The sequence below is a fragment of the Siniperca chuatsi genome, linkage group LG4, assembly GCF_020085105.1.
Source record: "Siniperca chuatsi isolate FFG_IHB_CAS linkage group LG4, ASM2008510v1, whole genome shotgun sequence".
Classification (NCBI taxonomy): domain Eukaryota; kingdom Metazoa; phylum Chordata; class Actinopteri; order Centrarchiformes; family Sinipercidae; genus Siniperca; species Siniperca chuatsi.
In genome coordinates this window covers 13,093,710-13,117,197 of record NC_058045.1, presented here as the reverse complement: position 1 = coordinate 13,117,197, position 23,488 = coordinate 13,093,710, and the positions used below count along the sequence as shown (strand labels likewise).

General features: G+C 38.7%; 1 protein-coding gene and 1 long non-coding RNA gene across 4 annotated transcripts; one reads left to right on the top strand and one right to left on the bottom strand.

The window, feature by feature from the left end:
• Window positions 1-203: 203 nt before the first annotated feature.
• nr2f2 (nuclear receptor subfamily 2, group F, member 2) lies at window positions 204-10,267 on the bottom strand. Of its 3 annotated transcripts, none has more exons than XM_044192802.1 (3): window positions 9,644-10,267; window positions 4,765-5,292; window positions 204-2,678 (listed from the first exon to the last, which is right to left on the bottom strand). In XM_044192802.1, the coding sequence occupies exons 1-3, from the start codon at window positions 9,681-9,683 to the stop codon at window positions 2,404-2,406; spliced, it is 843 nt and encodes a 280-aa protein (XP_044048737.1). In that variant the 5' UTR covers window positions 9,684-10,267; the 3' UTR covers window positions 204-2,403. The 3 variants fall into 3 exon arrangements, with proteins under 3 accessions (XP_044048737.1, XP_044048734.1, XP_044048736.1); XM_044192799.1 differs by lacking the exon at window positions 9,644-10,267 and adding an exon at window positions 6,265-7,532 and having other exon boundaries at window positions 4,765-5,310; XM_044192801.1 differs by lacking the exon at window positions 9,644-10,267 and adding an exon at window positions 6,265-7,529.
• On the top strand, window positions 8,820-15,668 carry LOC122874641. Its single transcript, XR_006377652.1, has 2 exons — window positions 8,820-9,298; window positions 12,993-15,668. It is a non-coding gene; the product is annotated as an uncharacterized LOC122874641 (long non-coding RNA).
• Window positions 15,669-23,488: the final 7,820 nt, after the last annotated feature.

Sequence of the window (23,488 nt, the reverse complement as noted above, 5' to 3'; positions counted from 1 at the left end):
TGAAGGCGTTGACCGGGCTGATTGATTCATTATATTGTAATTCATTAATCACTTTCATGGGGCAAAAGGGCAACATCCTGCCACAGCAAATTGACTCCAGTCCCCCTCCAGCCGACCACACACACACCACACGCGCACATGCACATGCAAAGACAAGTTCACAAGTGCGTTTGGGGAGTAAAAAAAAAACATGAAAAAACTTGTTTTCAAATTCATAAATTATAATTTAATACCAAGAACAAATTTACAGCAGAATGCTTGTTTACAATAAGCTAACACAAACAAACAAGAATTGTGTTCAACTATAAACTTTCACACACACTCACATATATCACTTGCAATTAATAATAATAATAATCATAAAAAAAGTATCTATACGTTATCAATACCCTGCAGTCATATATTTTTATATATTTATATAAAAACGTGGGTCAGTTTAAACTGTTCATAATTACAATCATGTATCATTCTCTGGTCCATATGTGGCTACGAACAGCCAAAGATCAGTGTTCAATCAGTGATCCCTTTTAATTCAACCACAACATGGTGTTTTTGTGTGTGTTGAAGAAAAGCCTCAAAACAAGGACAAAATTGCTAGCTTCCAAAAACACACACGCACGCACGCGCACACACACACATTCTGACACATGCGCGCACGCGCGCACGCGCACACGCGCTCACGCACACCACGGCACCTGTCAAAGACCAAAGGAGCAATAACACTAAAGATAAAATATCAGCTCCTTTTCCAAAACCTGCTCACCCTGTTTAAGTCTGTAGCCTAATAATGAACGTCGTTTCTTTTCTTTTTCTTTTTTGTTTCTTTAAATACAAGGGCTAGTGTACTGAATGCACAGATTATATCTATACAGTCAAAAAAGAGAGAGAGAAAACATTTACATTTATATATCAAAGGTAAAATAGGTTAGCGACCTGTGGCCATGCATTCACAGTCTAAATATACATGAAAAAGAAAACATTTGTAGTAATATGTATATACATTAAAAACATAACTTTCAGTGCTACTAGCTAAGTCTGCCACTCAATTTTGAAGACGTTGTATTACCGAGAAAAAAAAATGGCAACCACAGATTTTTCTTAATCACATATACTTTGTATAAAGGAAAAACTCGTTGAAATGAATTGACCTATATTTACAAGAATACTGCCTCTAATCAGTGTTTTTCAAGTGAAACACACGACTGAAGTTTCAAATCTAATTGTGTTCCCCCAAAATGTTGTAGGCCTACTTTAACAACGTTTTGATAAGAAATCACATCATGCTTGTCAGGCACTTAATGCTTGAAGTGAATAAAGGGTGACATTTCAGGGACGCTTTAATAATACTGCTGTTAAACACTACTCTGGCTAGGCTTCAAACTTTTATGACCCTTGACCTCTCTAATTTTTTTCTAAAACAAGTCAGTTATGTTTTCAGTGTAGTTTGAGCCACTGCGAACGCCCTTAAATGCACATATAACGCATTCAGGGCAACTTGTCACAAACACCTTAATAACAGCAGGTCTAGGCAACTTTTTTATTGTATCCAATTGGGGAACTGATGCCAAATATTCAGAGCTGGATGAAATGGGCAAGACTTTTCGGCAAATAATTTTGGAAAAAAAGGGGGATCTTGTAACTTCATATTAATAAAGAGCAAAATGTTTCCGCTGGGTCATAAAGTTGAACATGAACTCCAAAAAAAAAGAAAACTCCCTTTTCCCCAGATGGTATTGGTCATCCTACGAATATAAGTGCGCTTGCAGCATTAAGCCTAGATTATAAGCCTATACTCCTATTGCTGTGGTTTTAATTCTTTTTAGAACTTTTTTTTTAACATTATTTCACCTTTTCAAAATAAATCATTGTCTTAGAAAATAACACCACCTGTACTACAGAAATCACATAGGCCGGTTTGGAACCAGAAAGGAGGAACAAAGAAAGTACAAAACACAGCTATACATGGACACAGGACAAGTAATTTGAGAAAAGAAAAAAATCACGTTTCGTATTTTCCCTTTCTCCAGTTTTTTTTTTTCTTTTTACCCAAATTATCATTTTTAAATGCACTTAATACTTAAATTTTCCTTATAAGGATCAACAAAATCCCTTTTCCTTTTTTCCCCCCTTATTTTCTTCTTTCATTAAAAAAAATGAATCGAAGCAGGTTGTTCTGCATGAACACTGGGAGCTTGTATCTGCCATTTTGAAAGTTCAGTGGATGTCTCAATTTTTTTGGAGTAGGGGGGGATTCACAGTCATTTACGTCAACGTCTTTCTTCATGAAAGCCAGCCCCGTGTAACAGCCGGTTGGTTTTTTATTCCTTCCACAAAAGCAGCTATAATCATTGTAGTCTCGCAGCCCCCCAACCCCACCTTTTGTTTGTTCGTCTCCTTCTTGGTTTACTGAATTGACATGTAAGGCCAGTTAAAACTGCTCCCCGAAAGCAACATATCCCTGATGAGAGTTTCAATTGGGGTTTTACCTACCAATCGGACGAAAAATAATTGTTCTATGACCGAGGAAGAGACTGTGCGAAGGGAAGGCAAGCGGAGTAACAACTTCCCAAACCGTGTTGGCTGGTTGGGATACTGGCTCCGGACATATTCCTCCAGGGCGCACTGGGACTTCTCCTGCAAACTTTCCACATGGGCCACATCTGAGAGGCCACAAGCATCTGAGAGGGGGGGGAAAGCAAATAAACATTAATAAAGTGTAACCTAAAGTGTTTCTCTCACTAGGAGTTTTCTCCCACTGTGGTGATACACTGGAGAAAATTGATAGCCTGTCATATTTTGAGAAAAGCAATTATTTCAGGAAAATATTCTTTTCCCATTATATGTAAAAGTGGAGGTTATTTGTCTCGAGGCTTGTTTACATAAATAACTAGTGTACATATTTTTCAGTGTATGAGAATTATTTATTACCCTGATAACTTAATAATAACATTGCGCTAGACGAATATTTACCACACCACAGATAAAAAATATAGCTCTACACTGATGGCAACTTCTACTGCTGTATCAATTATATTATATTTGATTTAAAATATGTATATAAATGAGATTAAAAAATAAAATAAAACTTAAACTCTTGAATTTGCCACAGTCTAGAAGATGATGAACATTTGAGTGCTGCTTTCCCACTATCTTAATTCGGTGCTCCTCATTTAATCGCTATTATAACTCGGTGATTTCCCTCGATAAAGCCACTTAAAAGTGAACTAAATAATTAAGCATATTCATAGCTAAAGACTGTTTTAGATGGGCCTGTCTCTCACAGTCAGAGGCAGAGCGAGGAAGGGAGGAGGAGGAGGGAGAGAGGGAGAGACAGGGAGACCTACTGACCTTTAGTGAGCAGAGATTTAGCTTGGAAAAAAGGGCCCATAGCCTACGGAGTTGCAGTCATACTATACCACCAGAGACGCATAATCACTATCTTCGCTGCTGCATGTGGGCGGCAGCTGATTGTGTGCCAAAAAAACGCTTGTACGCGCATTGGTTAAGTTTGTAAAGTTTATGCATGACAACTACCAAACCACCAAAGTAGCAAAGGCGTGTCATCCAAGCTACAACACAAAGCTCATGTTCAAGCCTCCGGGACTCAGGTATGGAGAAGACAAATTAAGCCATCGTGGCTCTATAAAGGCTTAATAATGAAATTCAATGGTCTGAAATGTGATTTTTTTTCTTTTTTTAGAATAGGCTAACAAGCCACCACGAAAACAATAGTGGGCTGCTATAGCTAAATGAAACACAGACGCTGATGGCTCGCAGGTATGATATCATATCAAAGACATGCATTCACTGTAGGTGAAACCCTGTAAATCTCTTCCACACGTTTTTTTTTTTTAATTTTCTTCTTTAATGGTGTAGCTAATGTAACAAAATAGCAGGGAAGTTTGGGTCATGACCTAGTTCTGGAGCAAGTCCAGAGACGCCTTGAATCCCTACTAGGCGGAGAGAATAGTTCTGCAAATAAAAATGAAAGCCGCCCCTCCTGTCACTGCTCAATATCACACGATACTGTTAGAAACTGACATATTTGCAATTACAGGGTGTGCGTGGGTTCTACACGCTTTTTTCTCGGGCATGTCTGTCCTCTAAATGACAAGAGAGCGTTGAAACCTGCGCTTTGCTTTTACTGTGTGCAAATGGGACATTAGGCTTGTCTTTCTTTTTCTATTCCCCTCCCCCTCGGAGCCTGACATCATTTATATCTGTCATTCCCTACAAACAAGACGTGGGGTATACACACATTGATAAATGGCGGAAAAAAAAAATCAAAGTGCAGCAATTCATCTGCAAGCTATTGGGTTCTCCAAAAGTGTATAAACAGCTAGATTTTATGACGCTTAAGGCAATTATTGTGAAGTTATCAGTCTCATTTAACTCGAGATTATGTTATAATGTTTCTATCAGGCTGCACTTTCCTCTGTTTTGTTGTCAGTTAAATGAAAAAACCTCTTGCGTGGTCATGCCACAATTTCCAGTTTAGCCCTCTGTGTGTGTGTGTGTGTGTCTGATAAATCAGTTGATTAATCAAGTGGTTTTATAATTTAGTAGCCTAAAGCTTATCAAAAAGCCCCTGACCATGAAGGCAACACAGGTGAACATTTGAACAGGGTGTTCATCTAAGACAAGCAACAACCTCTAGCCAGTGCAGATATATTTAGGTCAGCGTTCATTTAGCTGATGTCAGTGTGTGCATGTTAGTGACTTTCACACAGGCTGAACTTGATGTGTGCCCGTCTATTGTCTTACCTGTGGTGAAGAGCACAATTGCCTTTAAGCAGCTATATTCAGCAGAGTCAACGTGCAAAGCTTTGAGCTTTTCCACTTGTTCTTGGAAGATCCTAATGTGGTCCATAAAGGCTACCACTCTGTCCGCAGACATCGGGGAGGCGTGAAGGCCAGCCGCCGCCAGGAGAGGAGCCACATGCAGGGGCATGGAGCACTGCGCGGCGTTGAGCACAAATAACTCACTCCACGTCAACCTCAGCAGAGCCACCTGGTCGGTGATCTGAAGATCTGGAAAGAAGGGAATATTCCTGGCCCACTCAACGGCGCTGAAGAGCATCCTGGCTGCTAGTTCACAAATGTTCTCGATGCCCATTATGTTGTTGGGCTGCATGCATTGACTGCCATACCGGGACGTCGGGTAGGGCTCCGCTCTCAACAGAAGAGAGATATATCCGGATAAGTAGGAATGGCAGTGCAGTGGGTCTCCATTTGTCAAGGCGAACTGACCGTGGTGTGGCTGTGTGGGTGGCACCCGTCCCCTTTGCACGGCTGCAGTAAAAAGAGAAACTACAGATATTGAAGCCTGAATTCTACAAATGATCACACAATCACTCTGAGCATCAAGGCTGCAGTCAAATATTGTACATTTTAAAAGTGCAGAAAACTGACGGCTCACACCTTAAGAAAATAAATGACACACAGCATGTTTGTGATATAACATCAAAACACACACACACGAGGCTATGTTATTGCATAGGAGTTTTTAAAAAAGACAGGTTGCATTGATATTAACGAGGCTGTAGTGAGACTAATCATGTAGCCTACTGAAACACCAGAGATGCGCTTTAAACACGTTTAACACACGCCATGCATGTGTCTGGCTTTAAAATGATGTTATTCGGCAACAGCAACATGAGCTGGCTGTGAAGGAACACAAAGATGGCAAGGGAGACCTTGCATGTTTAACCCTTAACCTACTTAGCAATTCATCTCGTTTTACCATACATGCAGGCCTATTTTCGACTAATATTCAAAGAAATTCTTGAGGTTATATGGAAGCTTTGCGCGCATAATTCAAGCTGTTTTGGACACAGTGAACAAGACATGCAGGATAGATGTGGAGATGTAGCCTCAACACGCTATCTCTTAATTCGACACTCGCCATAATAGCGCAGAAGGCTATATTGTATCATCTATCCAATACAGATGTAGGCTTTCTCTACGCTCATGGCTTTATCTAAATATAATTCGATAGCCCTAGCCTGGCCAGGGGTCGGATCTTATTTGTGAAATGCAGGGCTGTAATGCGCTGGAGCTGGATACTATAATGCAACGTTAAAAAGGGAAGACCCGACGAGCCACAGCAGAGAGCGGCTCCATTGCTTGCTCCAGCCGCACAGCCTTGGAGGGAATAGTCGGTAGAGAGAACAGGCTATGGGGGCGACATAACATGGTTTCATGTCTGAAAGACTATAAACGCACAAACACATAAATGAATAGGAAAACAAAAAGTCCCAATACCTTCCCGTCTCATGCCGACTTTAAGGCATTTTTTGAGGCGGCAGTACTGACACTGATTGCGGTGGTGTTGGTCGATTGGACAATTCCTGTTGGCACGGCATGTGTAAGTGAGGTTCCGTCTTACGCTCCGTTTGAAGAAGCTTTTGCACCCCTCGCAAGTAAACTGGCCATAGTGTTTGCCACTAGATTTATCCCCACAAACCACACATTCAATGTGCTGTGGCTGTTTCTCCGACTGCTGCGTCGTCTGGTTTGACGGCGTGGACTGTGTGTTGTTCGGGGGTCCTTGGACCGGAGTCTGAGGGGTCGGAGGGGCGACCTGAGAGGCTGTCAGACTCAACTGGCCTGGTTGAGGGGTGGGAAGAGATAGTCCTCCTTGGGTTTGCGAGGAAAGGGTGCCTTGGGTGTCAGCCACATCGTCCTGGGAGCCTCTCCACACTACCATTGCCATATCTATCAGTCAACGTAAAGAAACTTTTTGTCTGCCGTTTTGGTGTCGCGGTGAATAATGTCTCAAGGAAACGCGGTAAACTGTGATTAACAGCCGGACACACAAAATGTCAAATCTAGCCTACGTTGAATCCACTCGTTGAATCTCCCGAAAACTGTCGATTTATTGCTGTTGGAGACGTTGCGAAGCACGTTTTCAAAACTGATGCGATGGCGAGCTGAGTCGCTGCCTTGCGCTTAAAGGCCAAGTCCAGGGGCGCTTACAGTCAGCCATCCAGTACACCCATCAATGGGAAAGATAGGCTAAATATTAAAATAATCAACCGAGGTAGCATGGACTATTCAGTGAACGATGGAGCAGGTTGGTAAGACCGTGCCTGCAGCAGCATAAAACAATTGGTGAGCACACTCGTAGCAGCTACTATCAAGTTCCAGCACAAGTCTTGAAGAAAATCACCAACTGGGTAAAAAAAAATGCGTCTTCTTCCTTTTCTTCCTATGAGGTAGCGCCAGCAAGCGCGCAGCTGAAGCCAATGTTTTGAGAGCCTGGAATATGAAGACAACTCTCTCCTCCCAAAAAAGCGAAAGCACTAAAAACTAAAAACAAAAAAACAAAGATCACAACCTACAAACCTCCTCCGTGGACTGAAAAATAATAGGAAAAAGGAGTAGAGAATCAAAGTGATCAAATATGTTAAAAAGGCGGAGGTTAGGAAGTGATTTGCGATTGGTAGGAGCCGGGCTGGCAGAATGCTTTCTCTCTGATCAGCTCACTGAGCTCTCTATATAGTGAACTTTGACACGACTGCTGCAACTTAGCACACGTTACCATGGAGATCAGCTGCCATATAAGGAAGGAGAGTGTGTTTGACTGGTCAGAGCTCAGGGACCTCCCCCTGAACCCCATTGGCTAGTCGGCACTTGTGCTACTTGGTATCGTGCCAGAGCCAGCATGGAGGTCGAGAGGGCCGCTTGGTCCTAAAAAGAGACGATTTTCGGAAAGAGGAATCATTTCTAGTCACTCTATTCACCCATATAGGCTATTCTCACATGCACGCCCGGTAAAGCCTCAGCAATTTCACGAAGATAAAAAACAAAATCTGAATTAAATTATTTGCCTCATACCGCCTTGCAGTATATCCGGTAGCCCCATAACACGTTGAAATATCCAAAGAGATTTTGTCCCCGAGACACAGGTGCACCTTCTGGACATGATCTGCGCTCATTACAATAAAACTGTCTATCTATTGTGCCCTTATCTTAATCCTTTACGTATGTGGATATAAAGACAGACAACACATTTGAACATATGAAAAATAATAAGACTGCCAATATTATTTAGGATAATTGTTAATAAAACAGCATTTGAAGACTTATTTGGTCTATGCATAGCCTATGTAGGCTACACTAAAGCCAGACACTAAAAGGGTCACCATAATGCCATTGTCTTCTGAATTTCCTAATTTTTCTCTACACGTTCCTATATTTGTACAAACCTATAGCTAATAAACCTATTAGTGCTTCTAATCACACCAGGTACCATTCATCACAATCCACACCTCTTATAAAAATGTTATGATAGGCTACTGACATCATCTGGGCACCCGCTGTAGCCTGCTAATCCCCCCTGGCCACAAATATCCCGAACCCACCAGGTCAGAAAGGCCAAATCTGGGTCTCAAAAGTCAGAGCTTTGCCTTTATGTGGTCAAAACGTGAAATGACTATAGCTTTAAAGAGGCACTATGTTTAAAAATGTCATTTGAGATTAAAGGCAATACCCGTCACATTAAGGTAGGATGAAAGTTAAGCCTCTTCCTGATAAACAACACTATAAAAGCTGTTTGTGGTCATTTAGATACTTCATAATGTGGGTCAGATGTTGCCCTATAATAAAGATAATCTACAGTTGGTGACAATGGCAAACACAGTGAAGGATGTCGTGCATGTAAAACGGGGTCAGTGGTTGCTCTGAGTTGCTGCCTAATTTTTTAAGCTTGTGTTTAAAAACAGCGGTAAAGACTGCTTTACTTTATGCCCGGAGGCTCTCAAACTTGAACTGCAGGTAAAACTTCACGGAGCCACACAGATGAACCTATAGCCTGAACTGTGTGTTAGTCTACAGAGAGCAGCAGCCGCAGCAGCATGCATTGTCCCAGGATGTATTACAGTATATGGGTGCCCCCTAGCGTATGAAGTTTTTGCTTCAAATACGATTCAATTTAGAGGAGCCATCCGACACGGAAACTGCTTCAGTCTCGTCTCCCGCATCGACCAAACTAACGAGCACCATTTCAAACTGATGACTGTTTGTTTAAATTCTGTTTTACATGACTTGGACGGCAAAGCTTTGAGAGTTGCCAAAGTTGGATTTACTTTTAGCCACTTCAGACAGTCCCGGCGGTGGTATTTAGACCAATTATGTCTTTATTCTAAAACAAATTAGCCAATTATATTTTGTCTGCATGACTATTTTGTCGGTTTTATTTACAGATCCCGTGAACATGAAGAGTCTGTAAATTAAAAAAAAAAAAAAAAACTCCGCAAGGTATCCACGTATCGATGATCCAGCTTTGCTTCAAATGGTAAGTATATATTTTACACACTTTATTAGGATAAATCGGCAAAGCAGCAGTGCTGTAGTCCTCTGCTTTAAATTAAATATTGTCTAAATAAGCGAACAGGCTTATCTGTTGAAATAAAAGAGATGGTCTGCTGCCGACAGAGCATAGAAGACTAACGTACATATACGATAGTTTCACAGTGCGCATTGAATACGGGAAACTCTGTCAGTCATTTTCGCTTATTATCCAAGCGTTAATTTATATGATGATCACAATAAGCCCAAGTAGTTTGCAAATGCCCATTCATAAAGTGATTTGATAGCGATAGAGCGGCAGGAGGCTGTATTCTTATAGTAACAAACCTACCAAATGCATATGTTGCTGATTCGTCCGTAGCGGGATGCATCTTCTCTCTTATTCAGAATATATTTAGTCTTCTCTTTTTCGACACAGTGCTCAGATTGAAACTGGCAAAGCGTCCTCTCCAACAGACGGGATCAAACACAAAAAAAGCACGATGTTTATTGGAAAATTGCAATGTCTGATCATGCAAAAACTTTGGAGAGCCGAAACAAACGACTGCTTCACGTTATGTGTTGTTGAGCGAGGAACTGGAAATATAAGTTGACGTATCGTCCGAGCAGAATATCATTTGACTGCCTCTGGAAATGATAAGTAGGCTTTACAGCAAGTAGAGGTCCTGTGCGCCTTTTCTCTCCAACAGTTATATGGCCAAAACGCGCTTGTACGCCGCTGCTTTGTGTGGGCTACTGAGGAGAGAGGGAGGGGGTGAAGTCAGAACAGACACCTGTCTTGAAGTGTGGCGAGCAAGCATATTAGAGAGATTCTGCATATTAGAAATCACATGGAGATTAGAAGTAAAGATGCAATAAGACCTGTGATTAGAGCTGTAATTAAAATGGCCAAAATTGTAATTTCATTGTAAAATAAACATCCAGTAGCCTATGCTCAGCTGGAGCCTATAAAAACAGCAGTGACTATTGTGTGACTATTGTGATTATTATTAGTAGTAGTAGTACTAAGAATAATAATTGACTTTAATTAATATCAATAATTATAATATAAAATTATTATTAATACGTTATAGAAAATAAAGATGTAAGCGACTAAATAAACAATAATATAGGCTCCTTTTTTACAGCTACACCTCTGGCAATTACTACATTATGCAGAGAATAACAAGGGCTATGTATGAAATGATAATAGCCTCAATTAACTTCCCGTAAATCTATACTGGGTTGAAAAATTGAGCGCCTTTTCCACGCATAAACATTTCCACACCAACACAATTGATTTGCCATTAACCCCCCCCCCCTACCCAAAAAAGCGTCTTGTGCTGCAGTTTTTATTTCCCGGGTTTAAAAGTTTCCTCTTTATGATTAGTAGTTGTTCTCCCTTCAAGCAGAGGATAAAAGCACTATATGCTCAGCGAGCCTGCAAGCACACAACAATGGCGCTGCCCAACGGTATCAGTATCGATTAAGACGAGACAGAGGATGTCGCCTGCACTAAATATTTACTTATCACACACAAATAGCTGGATCTTTAACGATTTCCCATGCTCCGGCTCGGAGAAAGGACTAAATCACTTTATTATTGTTAGTAAAACAAAGCACACGTTTTGGAACACAGGAGTGGAGATGTGTTGATTGGAGTAAGTGCAGTTAAATTAATCTATAGTGAGTAGATAATAGTTGAGATTTACGGGTGTGCAAAGAAAAAGCTCTCACTCATGTATCAGGTTAAACTGACACGTGCACTGCGATTGGTAATTCTTCTTATATGACAACGCGCGCGCAGTGGTCAAATAAGGGCAAAGTCAACAAATTGGAAAACTACACAATTATCAGTGTGAATTGGGTTAAAAATTTCTTGCATATAAATCTGACTTAAAAAAAACACTTTGAGATAGATAATCTAAAAAAGAAGCCCCTCTCACTCTGGTGTAAAAAGTCAAAACTGGAATAAAAGCTGACTTTCATCTTATCTCTGCCTTCACCAAGTCCTTCATGCAGACAGCGGGATAATGACCCGGAGGTCTCCAAGTTCCCGGCCTGATTAACCCTTCCAGACCCGCGCAGGAGCAAATCTTAACCAGGCTAATCAACTTCAAGAGTCTGATTGAATTACATGACGGTGGAATCAGGACAGAAACTAAATCGTCCCACTTAAAAAAATAAAAATAAAAAATAAAAACACCATGAAGAAAAACGTTGGTCATTTTTGACAATGGACTCAATTTAAATTAACATAACAGCATAACATAACATAATATCAAAACTAGAGAAATTGATTCCAGATAACAGAAGTGGTGATTTACTTGTTAACAGGCAACAGGTTTCAGGCGTTTCTGGTATAAAATTGAACATTTTTAGCATACATTTAATATTCAAAACTCTTTTGAACACCCACAAATAGTTTTTTCCTGCTTGATAAAGATCACTTGATTGATGGTGGTTGTGCCCCATATTGCATAATATCAATCAGTACTCACAAGTAAAGATTTTATCTCTTGTCTCTCTCTCTATAGTGGTGCTTCTTTGGCTGTTGTAATGTTGCTTATGGAAAAGGTGAAAAAACTAGACCAATTAGTCAAATGTCTGCTTGTACATTTGGCTTCATTAAAGTAAAGAATATTTGCTGACAAAATGTAATTAAAGTTTTAAGAAGTTACTTTGGACTCAAATAGCAAGATAATCACAGGATGAAATATAAGACAAACATAAGCAAAATCTTCTAATATAAGGATATTTTAACATTTAAATTTCCATGATATAAAAGATTTGATAATTGTGCAGGCATAACATGATTATCTCAGAAGTAGTGATATTTAGAGATTTCTTTTTTACATATTGCTTTCATTCGGATAATGTATGCTGTGTGCATATTCTTATAGCATATAGTCTCTTTTGATTTGACTTCCTTTCTTTCTTTGTGGTTGAATAGGTGATTCTTAAGCATGGCTTTTACAGACTTTAATGACAAACATATGACATGTCCTTTAAATTATGTTTCTGTCTTTTTGGCTTCTTAATAATATGTAATTACAAAAAAAACTTGCATTCCATTTAACAATTAACACACCCTTATGGTAAATATGGTGTGTGTGTGTGTGTAATTGATTGTATACATGCACATGTAAGCCATATAGAGAAAAATATTTATAACATTCAGCTTTTTGTGAAAGTGTGCTTTTGTGTAAGCAGACATACGTGTCTTAGCTGAGATCATTTTATAAAGAGTTCATTCAGTGGTGTAGATCACTTTCTCTCTGTCTGCATGCCCCAAGGGCTGCTATCTAAAAAGGCAATAGATCCCAGATAGCTCACTGTGTTCAATTTGCCAATGATAGATTATCGTGCCAATTTAAACAGATAGGGATCAATTTGTCTCAATGATCACTCTTTAGGCTGACTGCCAGCATGCTCGTAATGTTTTTGTAAATGCTGGTTGTTTGAATCGCGGCTGTTAGGTTTAAAGTGATCAAAACTGTAGTATGGAGAGAGGATATGAGACATGATAAATGATGTGTTGTTTTGGCTGCTAAAGACTGCATAGATGGAGCGTACGTGGTGATTACTTGAGGCAGCAGCATTGTAGCAGCAATGACCAGAAGGTCAATGATTTAACTCTAAAGACTCGCTGGGAAAGTCTGGGTGGGGGACTTGTGTGATAAGTGCTCTCTAACCCTCAGGAACTACTGCTGAAGTACCCTTCGGCAAAGCAGCTTAAACCCCATCTGTCCCAGTGGAGCTGCACAGTGACCAGCAGTACAAGACTGCGGTTGTACCGGGCACTTGAGAGATGTGTCTCTTTGAGTGTGACCTACCCTCCCATTTCTTTTTAAAGAGGGAGAGTGGGCAGTCCACTCGCCTCACACTTTTTTCTTTTTTTTTTCATGTACTCAGACAGTGAAAAAGTTTGGGAGAAGACACAAGAGAGAAAGCTGTGGCAGCATTCAGTCCTAAGCCAGACATGGTTCACATGTGGCCCCAAAGGCAGCAGACAGTGTATTGAATTACTGTAACTCAAGGTGTGATGTGGTAGCAGTGTGTGGTATGTAAGAATTACACACACGGATGTAGAAGAGGCTTACTTCAGCTTTGTGTTACAGCTATTTAATGTTGAGTTGTATGGTTTATTTTCTTAAATTTCCACTATAACCATTTATTAGTTAAAAACGGCAGCCATACTTTCTATATTGATCATCAATGTCTCAGTATCATTAGATTTACCAATTATATCAAACCCATAGTGTCATGTGAAAACCTTTCATCTCTAGGTTTTGTGATTTTCATGTGTTATTTTACATTAAAGAATGATATGGTTTGTAGAGTGAGGAGCAAAACAATTCAAACGGTGCTGGATCAACTCATAAATGCATGTTGGTAAACATAAAACCGTAGCTGTGTCTCTTACTTCTTAAAGATTTTGGACATGTTGGAAACACAGGATTTTCATGTGACATGTACAATTATAGGATGACCAATTAAGCATTACTGTTTGAAGTGTTAGTAGCCAAATAAGCATTGCTGTGTATAATTGCAGTTTGCAGTGTTACACCCGCCACATCTATGACTAATAAAGTTTTAAGATATCATATGAGCTGTGTTTTAACTGATGTTCTTTATACAGTACCTGTACCTAATGTTGGGCACTTATATTTCAATAGTTTGAAGCTTTCTACAGTTACCATGATATTTTACTGTAAATGTGTAAATAAAGCTTGCTTTTTTTCTCCACAGGAACTATTGTTTCAACTGAATGAGACATGCTGTTAACATCTATAATGATAGATTGAAAATATTGACAGTGCACCTCCCTATTTGTGACATTATTCTCTAGCTAAATCAGACTTTAGCTTCACTCATTCAGCAAGATATCCAGATTAAAAAAATACAGATTTAGCAAAACCACGTAGGTACTGCAAGTCTTATGACAGCCAGTCTTTATCTTACCACATTGAAAATAAGAATATGACACTCTACACTGAAAAATGATAGCATCTTTCTGTGGTGCAAATGTGCACGATTTGAACATTTGTGAAAAGAGTATGATACTCACATTTCCTGAAATTAAAGCATAGTTGGAGTTAACACTAAAATTAACAACAGTAACATATTACATTGGGCACTTTCACCAGTTCCAAGCCTAAAGACTGAAGGTTGAGAAATCAATCCAGCTTAAATGTTTTAACATCTCTGTGAAAGTGCTGCAGACATACATTTTATAACTATGAACAAAATTAGCAGCCCATGAATACTGACGATGTTAACTACATCTCTACTTCCACAGGTAGTGATTCAACATTTGTGAATGGAACATATTGTAAAATAGCAAATATTTCCATTCGAGGTTTTTCAATCACACAAGTCCACATGTGATCAATGGTCCTTGTGAACTGATGGAGGGAATAAAAGCAAATGGAATGTGAATGGGATTTGGTAAGACCTTCACAACGGTGATGATGCCGAATGATAAAGAGATATGATATGAAGATGACCTTAAGGTGAAAAGCCATTAACAAAACAGGAATCACTTATTTACAGGATCTTGGTTACTTTATTGTCATGTGAGGACACACAGAAGCTGCTGCTAGAGCTCACAACATGAGAGTCAATACTCCCTGGATGATGTCATCAGAGTCAAATCTTAGACTTGCTCCACCGACAGTAAATTGAGAGGGGATTTGTGGACATGTGATAGTGCCCAGAGGTTAGAAAAAGACACAAGTTACTGTGTTCTCAAATACATTCTGAGGTGGAAACAGTATTTGTTTGTAATCTTCCAATTTATGAGTCTTGCTAATTAACTACCATGGTCAGTTATATAAAACGTATACAAAACTCTTGTCAGTGTAGTGTGTCATTTCACAATGTTTAGTATTTATTTTAAGCTAAGTGACATTACTTACTCGATAAGTGTACACTCACCAACACTTTTCTAAACACACAATTTCAGTGGTAGTTCTTATATCATGCAACCACACTTCATAAACACTATTTGAGGAAGACAAGGTAACCAGTTAGATCTCTATTTATTCAGTTTCTAAAATGCATTTAACAGTGAGACAATACCAGACTATTCTGTCAGCATACCACCACATTTCAGCATTAGAAAATGTTATTCATGTTGGAATGTTGTATGTTAGGACAAATCAGGACAGTTACAGCATATCCGCTACATGGTATGGTGACATACCAGTGCAGAGCTCAACAAAGAGTGAATTAGGAATAAGTATTCTCTGCTGTACGGTTGCACAGTGATTGTCTACACATAAATGTGTATATTCTGAATGTGAACTGTCAAAATAAAATGCTGCACCACTGTAATGTGAAGCTGACTTGAAAGTAAATGTCCAGTAACTGTTTTCTGTGTGACATTTATTCATTATCTCTGAATCTGCTCTATACTTCACAGCCTGACGACATCACAGCTTAGAGTGGCCACTGCCTTGGGTTTCCATCAATGAGAGATCCATGTTGGTTCGTGTTAAAATATCAAGACATTACGAGGAGGTGTAACCAACTCTGCTTGCTGGCAGGTGTTACAGAATCAGAATCAGAAATACTTTATTGATCCCCGAGAGGAAACTCTTTCTGTAACGAAAGAGGAAACTCTTTCTGTAACGAAAGAGTTTCCCCTCGGGGATCAATAAAGTATTTCTGATTCTGTAACACCTGCCACAACAACAATATAAAACACCCGATCATGTTTGCTAACCACCTTCTAACTGGGTGAGATACTGTCTAACAGCAACAACACAGGCATGAGACTGAATAATTAGATGCAACTTAAGACATCATTATTTTCTAAGATGGCCTGGATAGCAATAAACTACTCATACAATGCAGTCACATTGCACATAGCATGAAGACCTTTCACCATGGCATATATTTTTTATGCCTAGACGATATGATTAGGACTCCATTGTTCAATAGTTACTGCACAAACTAAAACAAAGCAAGAAAGGCAAATTTAAAAGACAGGGTGTTGACAAATGTGGTGAACCCGCAGAAAACACTTGTGGCTGAATCAGCTTTGGTGAGTCACGTTCAAGTTACATCTGTTTGTGGATCAACTGACAGGCGTAACAGAGATGTAAACAGCAATGGTGGCTGCAGAACGTTGTCTGTGCAGTCATAGCATCTGGCATAAAGAATGTGGACGGCATTAAAGCAAACAACGATTTATTTATGACTTTACGACTTATTAGCTAAATGTAAACACTAGCAAGAGAAGAGCTACTGCATGATCACCACTGTCTCTCTACTAAAAACAAATGTTATAAACTGGTGTAATTTCCATGACAACAAATGGCACAGGAGTAAGTGCTCTTGTGCAAAACCGTCAAAAAGAGGGTGGCCACACGTGTCTTGTGTTGTCTGAAGTTGAGAAGCCTCATCTGGCTTGCAAAGGAAAAATATTAGAAGGGAAAAGATTTAGTGGTAGTTGGGTTGATACTGTAAACTAGTGATACTACGCCCTGCAATGGCAGTTGGGTTACTCCACAGTTTACCACAATATGACTGGTTGGCCTTGGGAAATACAGTAAGCATATCAAAACCAATGTCTCAATTTGATCTTAAACATGCTTGTAATACTTTTTAAATTAACATATTAATTAATCTTTATTGAACATATTGGCCCGGTATGCACTAGGACAGGTTCATGTGTGATTGTTATATGTTTGTATTCATTTGTAAAACAACTGAACAATTCTCCATCTCAAATCTTCAGTCTGATCATTTTTCAGCCCTAAAGCAATTAATTATACTGGTTAAGGTAATACTCTTTAACACAGCTTATTTCAGAGGATTTATAGCTTTTCAGATCATTAGACTGCTCTAGAGTGTTAACTTAGACTAACTTCTGGCTACTTTTTTGATCCAGATTTTCCTCTGCAAATGAAACATTAGTAAAGCTTAGCCTGCTAAAAAAGGGTGTGACTGATCTCTTCCAGGAAACACACAGTAGGGGACAAATATGTACAGTCAGGTTGTATAACTGGCATGGCAGTGAGCCCACAATGCAAGGATTAGGTCCTCTGAAGGAAAACTTTGAAGCAAGATGGAAACAATGTGCAGACGGCTCAAATAGTAGGTTTCTATCACTTGTGAGAACTCATTATATGAATGTTAAAATATTTGTCTGAAATATTAAAAGGTTAATTCAATACACACAGAAACTTAATTCATTTTCTACAAAAACAGTTATCAACAAGTAAATTCGTATACCGAGTATATACAATACACATATAATAATTTATTGCAGCAGGTTATAATGAAGCATCGCTGTGAAACTAATGCCAAAATGAATTTATTTAAATAAATATTGATAAAACTTCTTTTCTGTACCCATGTTATTTTCGTGTCCTTTGGAGTTTAGCAGCCAGTCTACACACTTGCAATGGTGTGATAATTGCCACCTTTGTCACATGATATATATACCTCTGTTTACTTCTGAACTAGCTCTGCCCAAATTCAACTATAGAGATAAAAATGTGGTGCCGGTGCTTTAATACATGAAAAAAGCTACAGTTTGTTTAAACACTGTATTGTTTGCAGCTCAAGGTGAAAATAATACCATAAACTATAAGGCTGTCCATAATAATATGGGTTCACATAACCAGGCTGCGAAAAAAAAATAAGGCCCATTTCATCAAGCTAATTGCCTGTTTGTGAGCGGGAGCAAACTTTTCTACCACCACTCTATTACGGAGGCTCTTTCTTAATCATAAATAGAGCCCTTGTATCCCAGAGGGACTTGCTATTCTAATTTACAATTGAACTAAAGACCAAAGCTATCAATCTTTCACATACACTTTATTTCTGCCCCCCTTCTCTCTTGTAATTGTGGTGACATAACCATAAACAACAGAGAAAAGGCTGCTGTGACTGATCTGTGGAAATGACAGCATTAACGCATGAGCTGCACATAAGCACACCATACCACCATGCACACGGTAGTGAGCACAGACACGGAAACACATACATGGAGTGACACAAGTTTGAAATTTATGTTATCAAGTGTTATCAAGACCTCTTCCTGGCATGTGAGGATTATAAGGCTGAGTTTAAAATAATGCAAAGATGCTAATATAAAAGTTTTGGGGAAAATGTGTAGACTCACTAAAATAAATCTTGGTACCACTTTCTAATAAGGCACTATTTATAAAGGGTTTATAAACAGTGACAAATGGCATTATTAAAGGTTAATGGATCATTTACTAATGCTTTATAAATCAGTTATTAGCCATTAATAACAACACGTTGGAAATAAGTGTTTATCCTTTGCATTTGGTAATAATACCGTTATAAAGATTGGTAATCCTTAATAAATGCTCACAGGTTTCTTAATTTCTAATAAGACATCAATTCTGTAGTTATAAATGATACTAAGTCATCATAAAGGTCACAAGTTTCTCAATTAATAATAAGCCATCAAATCTGTACTTGTAAATGTTAATAAGTTGTTAATAAATGGATTTTGTGCTCTGCAAACCTTTTCCAGGTGGTAAGGGGTCTAAGGGTCCATTGGAGGGGTCTTTCTGATTAATTAAATGCTGAGAGACTTTTCACAACCTGGCAACCCAAACATTATTCTCATTAATGCCCTATAACTGATTTATAAAGTGTTAATTAATGATTTATTCAACATTGATAAAGCTATTAGTTATAAAGTATAAACACTTTATAAAGAGTACCTTATCAGAAAGTGGTACTGAGATTTAATATATCATGTTACAGTGTATAAGACAACAAGGGAAACATGTCCGGATAGCATCACATCTTCAGCAAAGCACTGCAAAGGGCTCATGCTGTCAGTGTGCTGTTGCAGAGCCTCGAACACATTCCTCCTTGCAGCAGTGGTGCAGTGTCACCACCGCTGCGCCATGCCTCTGTGATGCCTTTAATGATGAGTCTTTTCGTTAATAAGTTAATGCAAAAACTCTCAATGTCATCAGCAAAGATAAGAGGGAAGAAAGCAATGCATTGTACACATAATGACAGGCTCTCTGCCTGCCCCTGAGATGCCACGGGTCAGCCATGTTAAGAATGTGTGTGCCCAATCATCCGCTGATCTTTATCTGGTGGGCCTACAGCTAACCATGACATGGGCCCAATCAGGGGTGCTGATGAATGGACAAAGGGGTCCTTGAATTGTTGAAGCTGCCACATGACTGCTTCTCTACTAAATCATGATGACATTAGCAATTACTGATATTAAACATGTTTGGCAAAGCAATGATCTTTACAAACTATACACTGTACACTTCAGGGATTTGTGAAGTTTTGCATAAATCATCATGTCACCAGCAAGTGCAATGCTGATTTACAACCTGTTACACTGATGTTTAAAGGAGATATATGTAAGAATCACCTGTCTAATTCATACTCCAAACAAACTGGGGGCAGCATATCAACAGAAAGTTGAGGTGTCCAAATCCCCAAGTAACAAGGAAATGCACCGTCCCTCCAATTGGTCTTTCTTTCTTTCAATAAACATCTAACTTAGCAAACATTAACACTGTCAGTAATGTTATACAATTAGCTACATTTATAAGCTATTGCTAAATAGCCAACATTAGCATTAACAGCTGTTTACTTAGTCTAGAAGAAACGTTGTGAGTTCAGCATCAAACTTCATCCCTTTATTCGCCAAGAGCTGTCTCCAGTGGTGGAAAGCAATGTAAATGTTAACTCTTGTTTTGCTTCTATTTCTATCTCTTCTGTCTTTGCCGCTACACAAGGTTTCTTCATGGATGTATTATGAGTTTCTTGCCCTCTGGGCAGCATTACTTCTTCATCCTCTAATGTTGGACTGAGGGCAGACTGGACACCACAGTGACTCACTATCGCCTATTTAGGTACAAAGTGGTATTATGAGACAGGACAGGCCAAGGCTAGCTGGTTAGCATGCTATCTTCAGTAAATATCTCTGCAACAGAATACATACAGTAGACGTCTTTAACTTACTTGCTTACTTACTTCCTCACATTCTGTTGATAATTTTTGTTAATTTTTGAATGTTTTAAATTAAAATCTTTACATATAGCTCCTTTAAAATACAATTTAATGCTCAAAATGACAGATTTGAACAAATAGCCATAGCAAATTATTTTCTAAAATGCCAATCCAGTGTTTGAAATTATAAATTTTATTTGTTTTATGAGATCTAGCTGAACAAAGATTCCTAGTCACATTAATCTGTGCACTCAAAAACAAATAAGAAAATTTGTGATTAAAGTGAGTTTGTGAATCTAAATTTATTTATGCTTTTTAACAGAACCCACCAATGAATGATGTACAAAGTGACAAATTAGGATCTTAGGTAGCTTTGGATGGCACAATGAGGTGGAATTATAAAAGGTTGAAGAGATAAATTCCAGCCATCACTGACATCATAAAACCTGACAAATTGTAATAACGGACTGTGTAATCCACACCAGTGTCATTCTCATCTCTTCAAGCTCTCCCTGACACTGTTATAGTCTCAGATTCAAGTCTGCAGCCAGGTTTAGACAAAAAGCCTCATCCTGTCCGGTGGCATTTGTCTTGTTCTGTATTATCTGAAATCAAACGCTCTATATTCCACTCCCAACGTTCCATATAGAACAATCAGTCCGGCCCTAATGTGGGAATGTCTGTAATCCTCACAAAAGGACGCTGACATTTATACCTAGCAGAAATGAATTAGACGCGATCTGGATTCCTCCAGTGGCTTTGTCCATGGTACACTAGACTGGGTGGATAGATAATGACACTTTATTACAGGGTCATTATGGCAGGTAGCTCTCAACGATGAAAAGGCAGATCTAGTCAACATGGACAGCTTTGAGACAGGTGACCCAGCATGTTAACAAATATGGAAAATGGGCATTATGGAACTAATGAATTCAAAAGAAGCTCTGGGGATAGATCAACATAATAGCTGGACCCATCGAAGGATTGCCAAGAAAGATACACATCTTAAGGCTGGTTTAAGGAACTATTCTCAACTATTGTGACCTTGTTTTCCCACAGTACTGGAAGATGAGGTGGGGAAGAATCTAAAATATTACAAATGGACAGCTCCATAACTAAGCTGCTTAGTTTTAGTGTTGTCATTGTCTCTAGTATCTGTCTTCGTGTTTGGTTATGATTATCAAACTAGCAGGCTGATTTAATGAAACATTGTATTTACAGTGTTAACACTACTAAATATGTCCTATAGTAAGTTTATTCTTTTTTTAAGTTTAAGTCATTCTTTTCTGTTTGACTTACGTGGCTTAGTTTTGGCTAGCATGTATTTGCAATTATGTGAGAATGTATGTTCAAACAAATATTGGGATATTATGAAGAATGCACTGTCGTTACAGCAAAGCAGACAAAGGAACATGTCTTATGTAGACCTCATCAGGTTTTCGGGCAGAAACAATTAAAACTGAAATTCAAGTTTGATGTCAAAGCATTAAAACTACAGAACCAATTTTACTCAAGCAAACCTTTGTGATGAGATCATGTGGGAGGCAGTGATGTTGCCATGCATGAATTAGCTGTTATTCATTGAAAAATTGTTACGGCATGCAACTCCCCCAAAAACCATACATTTTTGTTTTAACATTTGTGAATGTGTCCAAATTAAACAAATATGATATTATGTGTCACTTTATAGGTGCTGGTAGGCATATTTTTGAACTTTGGAGGAAGCCAAGATAGCGGTTTCCCCCATGTCCATTCATTATGCTAGGCTAATCACCTCCCGGCTTCAGCTCCGTACTCAACTCACAGTCATGAGAGTGGTATCAATCTTTTTATCTAAATCTCAGAAAGCAAGTGCATAAGTATTTCGCAAAATGTTTGCAGTTTCTATCTCATTAAAGAAAAAAGGCCCACATGTTGAGAAATTACATTAGCTATTTAGACAATATATTGACTCTATGTGACATGATTTGATTTCGGTTGTATGGCCATATTTTGATATTTGCTAATACTTCAAATGTTACTGAGATACACTGTAATGAGATTTCTCTCTTTAGCAAGATTAGGACATGCTATTGCTTCTTCTATTTTGTTTGGGTTTACTGCCTACTTACACCTAACAACCAACAAAACACACATAAGCAAGGGCAAATTACAAACCCATTGAATGCTTAGATTTTATTCCTACACAGTGTATGTATTAATAAAATACATTAGATCAATACAATCATATCATGGCCTTTAGAATGGCTGTATTAATAATACCGATCTATTGTCATCACTTCAGGCCAGGCTGTGGTACAGTACTCATGGTCACTGCTGTAAATGACATCAGTGCCAAGATATATGTCATCAATATGAATTTAAGCATAAATAATACTTTGCCAAATTGAAGTTTAACACTGTGCTGAAATGTTGGACAGCAATCCATTTAACAACTCTACAATTTACTGTCGGAATCTGCCTGGCCCATTTTGGCACTCATTTTGGGGTAAGACATTTTCTCCCTCTACATGGGTTCCCTCCAAAAGTTTAACCCCTGAATATGGGTGAAAATTTGTTTAAAATGATAGTTTTCACATTTCTATCAAACATCTCAACTGCGTCTCACTGGTCATGACATGAAGCTCAAAAAGAAAAAAAAAACAGCAACTTGTGTGTCAGATGTTAATCACCGGTCAAACTCCAGTGTGAAGTGAAATGTAAAATGACTACATCTGCATCTGTTCTATTCCAACCACTCACAGGGGTCAGATTGCTGTTGGTATATCGATAGTGCTTACAGAACTTGGATGTTCATCCTGTTCTTTTGTCACTGTGCCAAACGTTTACCCAATGAGATCAGTCTAGGTGGCTGCAAATCCTATAACATGAGATTAGCCCTTTTGACTTCACAGACAAGATAATGACATTAGCTAATGAACGAACAATAGAATACCTCTGTGCGCATTCTGATATCTCACTGAGAGAGACACACAAGCACTTTGTTCTGGATTCAACCAGTTTGCGTTGAATTCTCTGTCTCCACCTGATCAGCTGAAGGCATTCATAGTAATTTCATAGTAATTTCCATCTGAAATGAAACTTGTTTTTCAGGGCAAATTAAAAACGAAGGCTTGTTTGTCCCCTGTGCTCATCACACCAAGTGATTCTCATCATGTACAGTATGTGCTATTACTGGGTCACACTTGATGAACGAGTGGCTTAACACTGTACCCTGTAAACA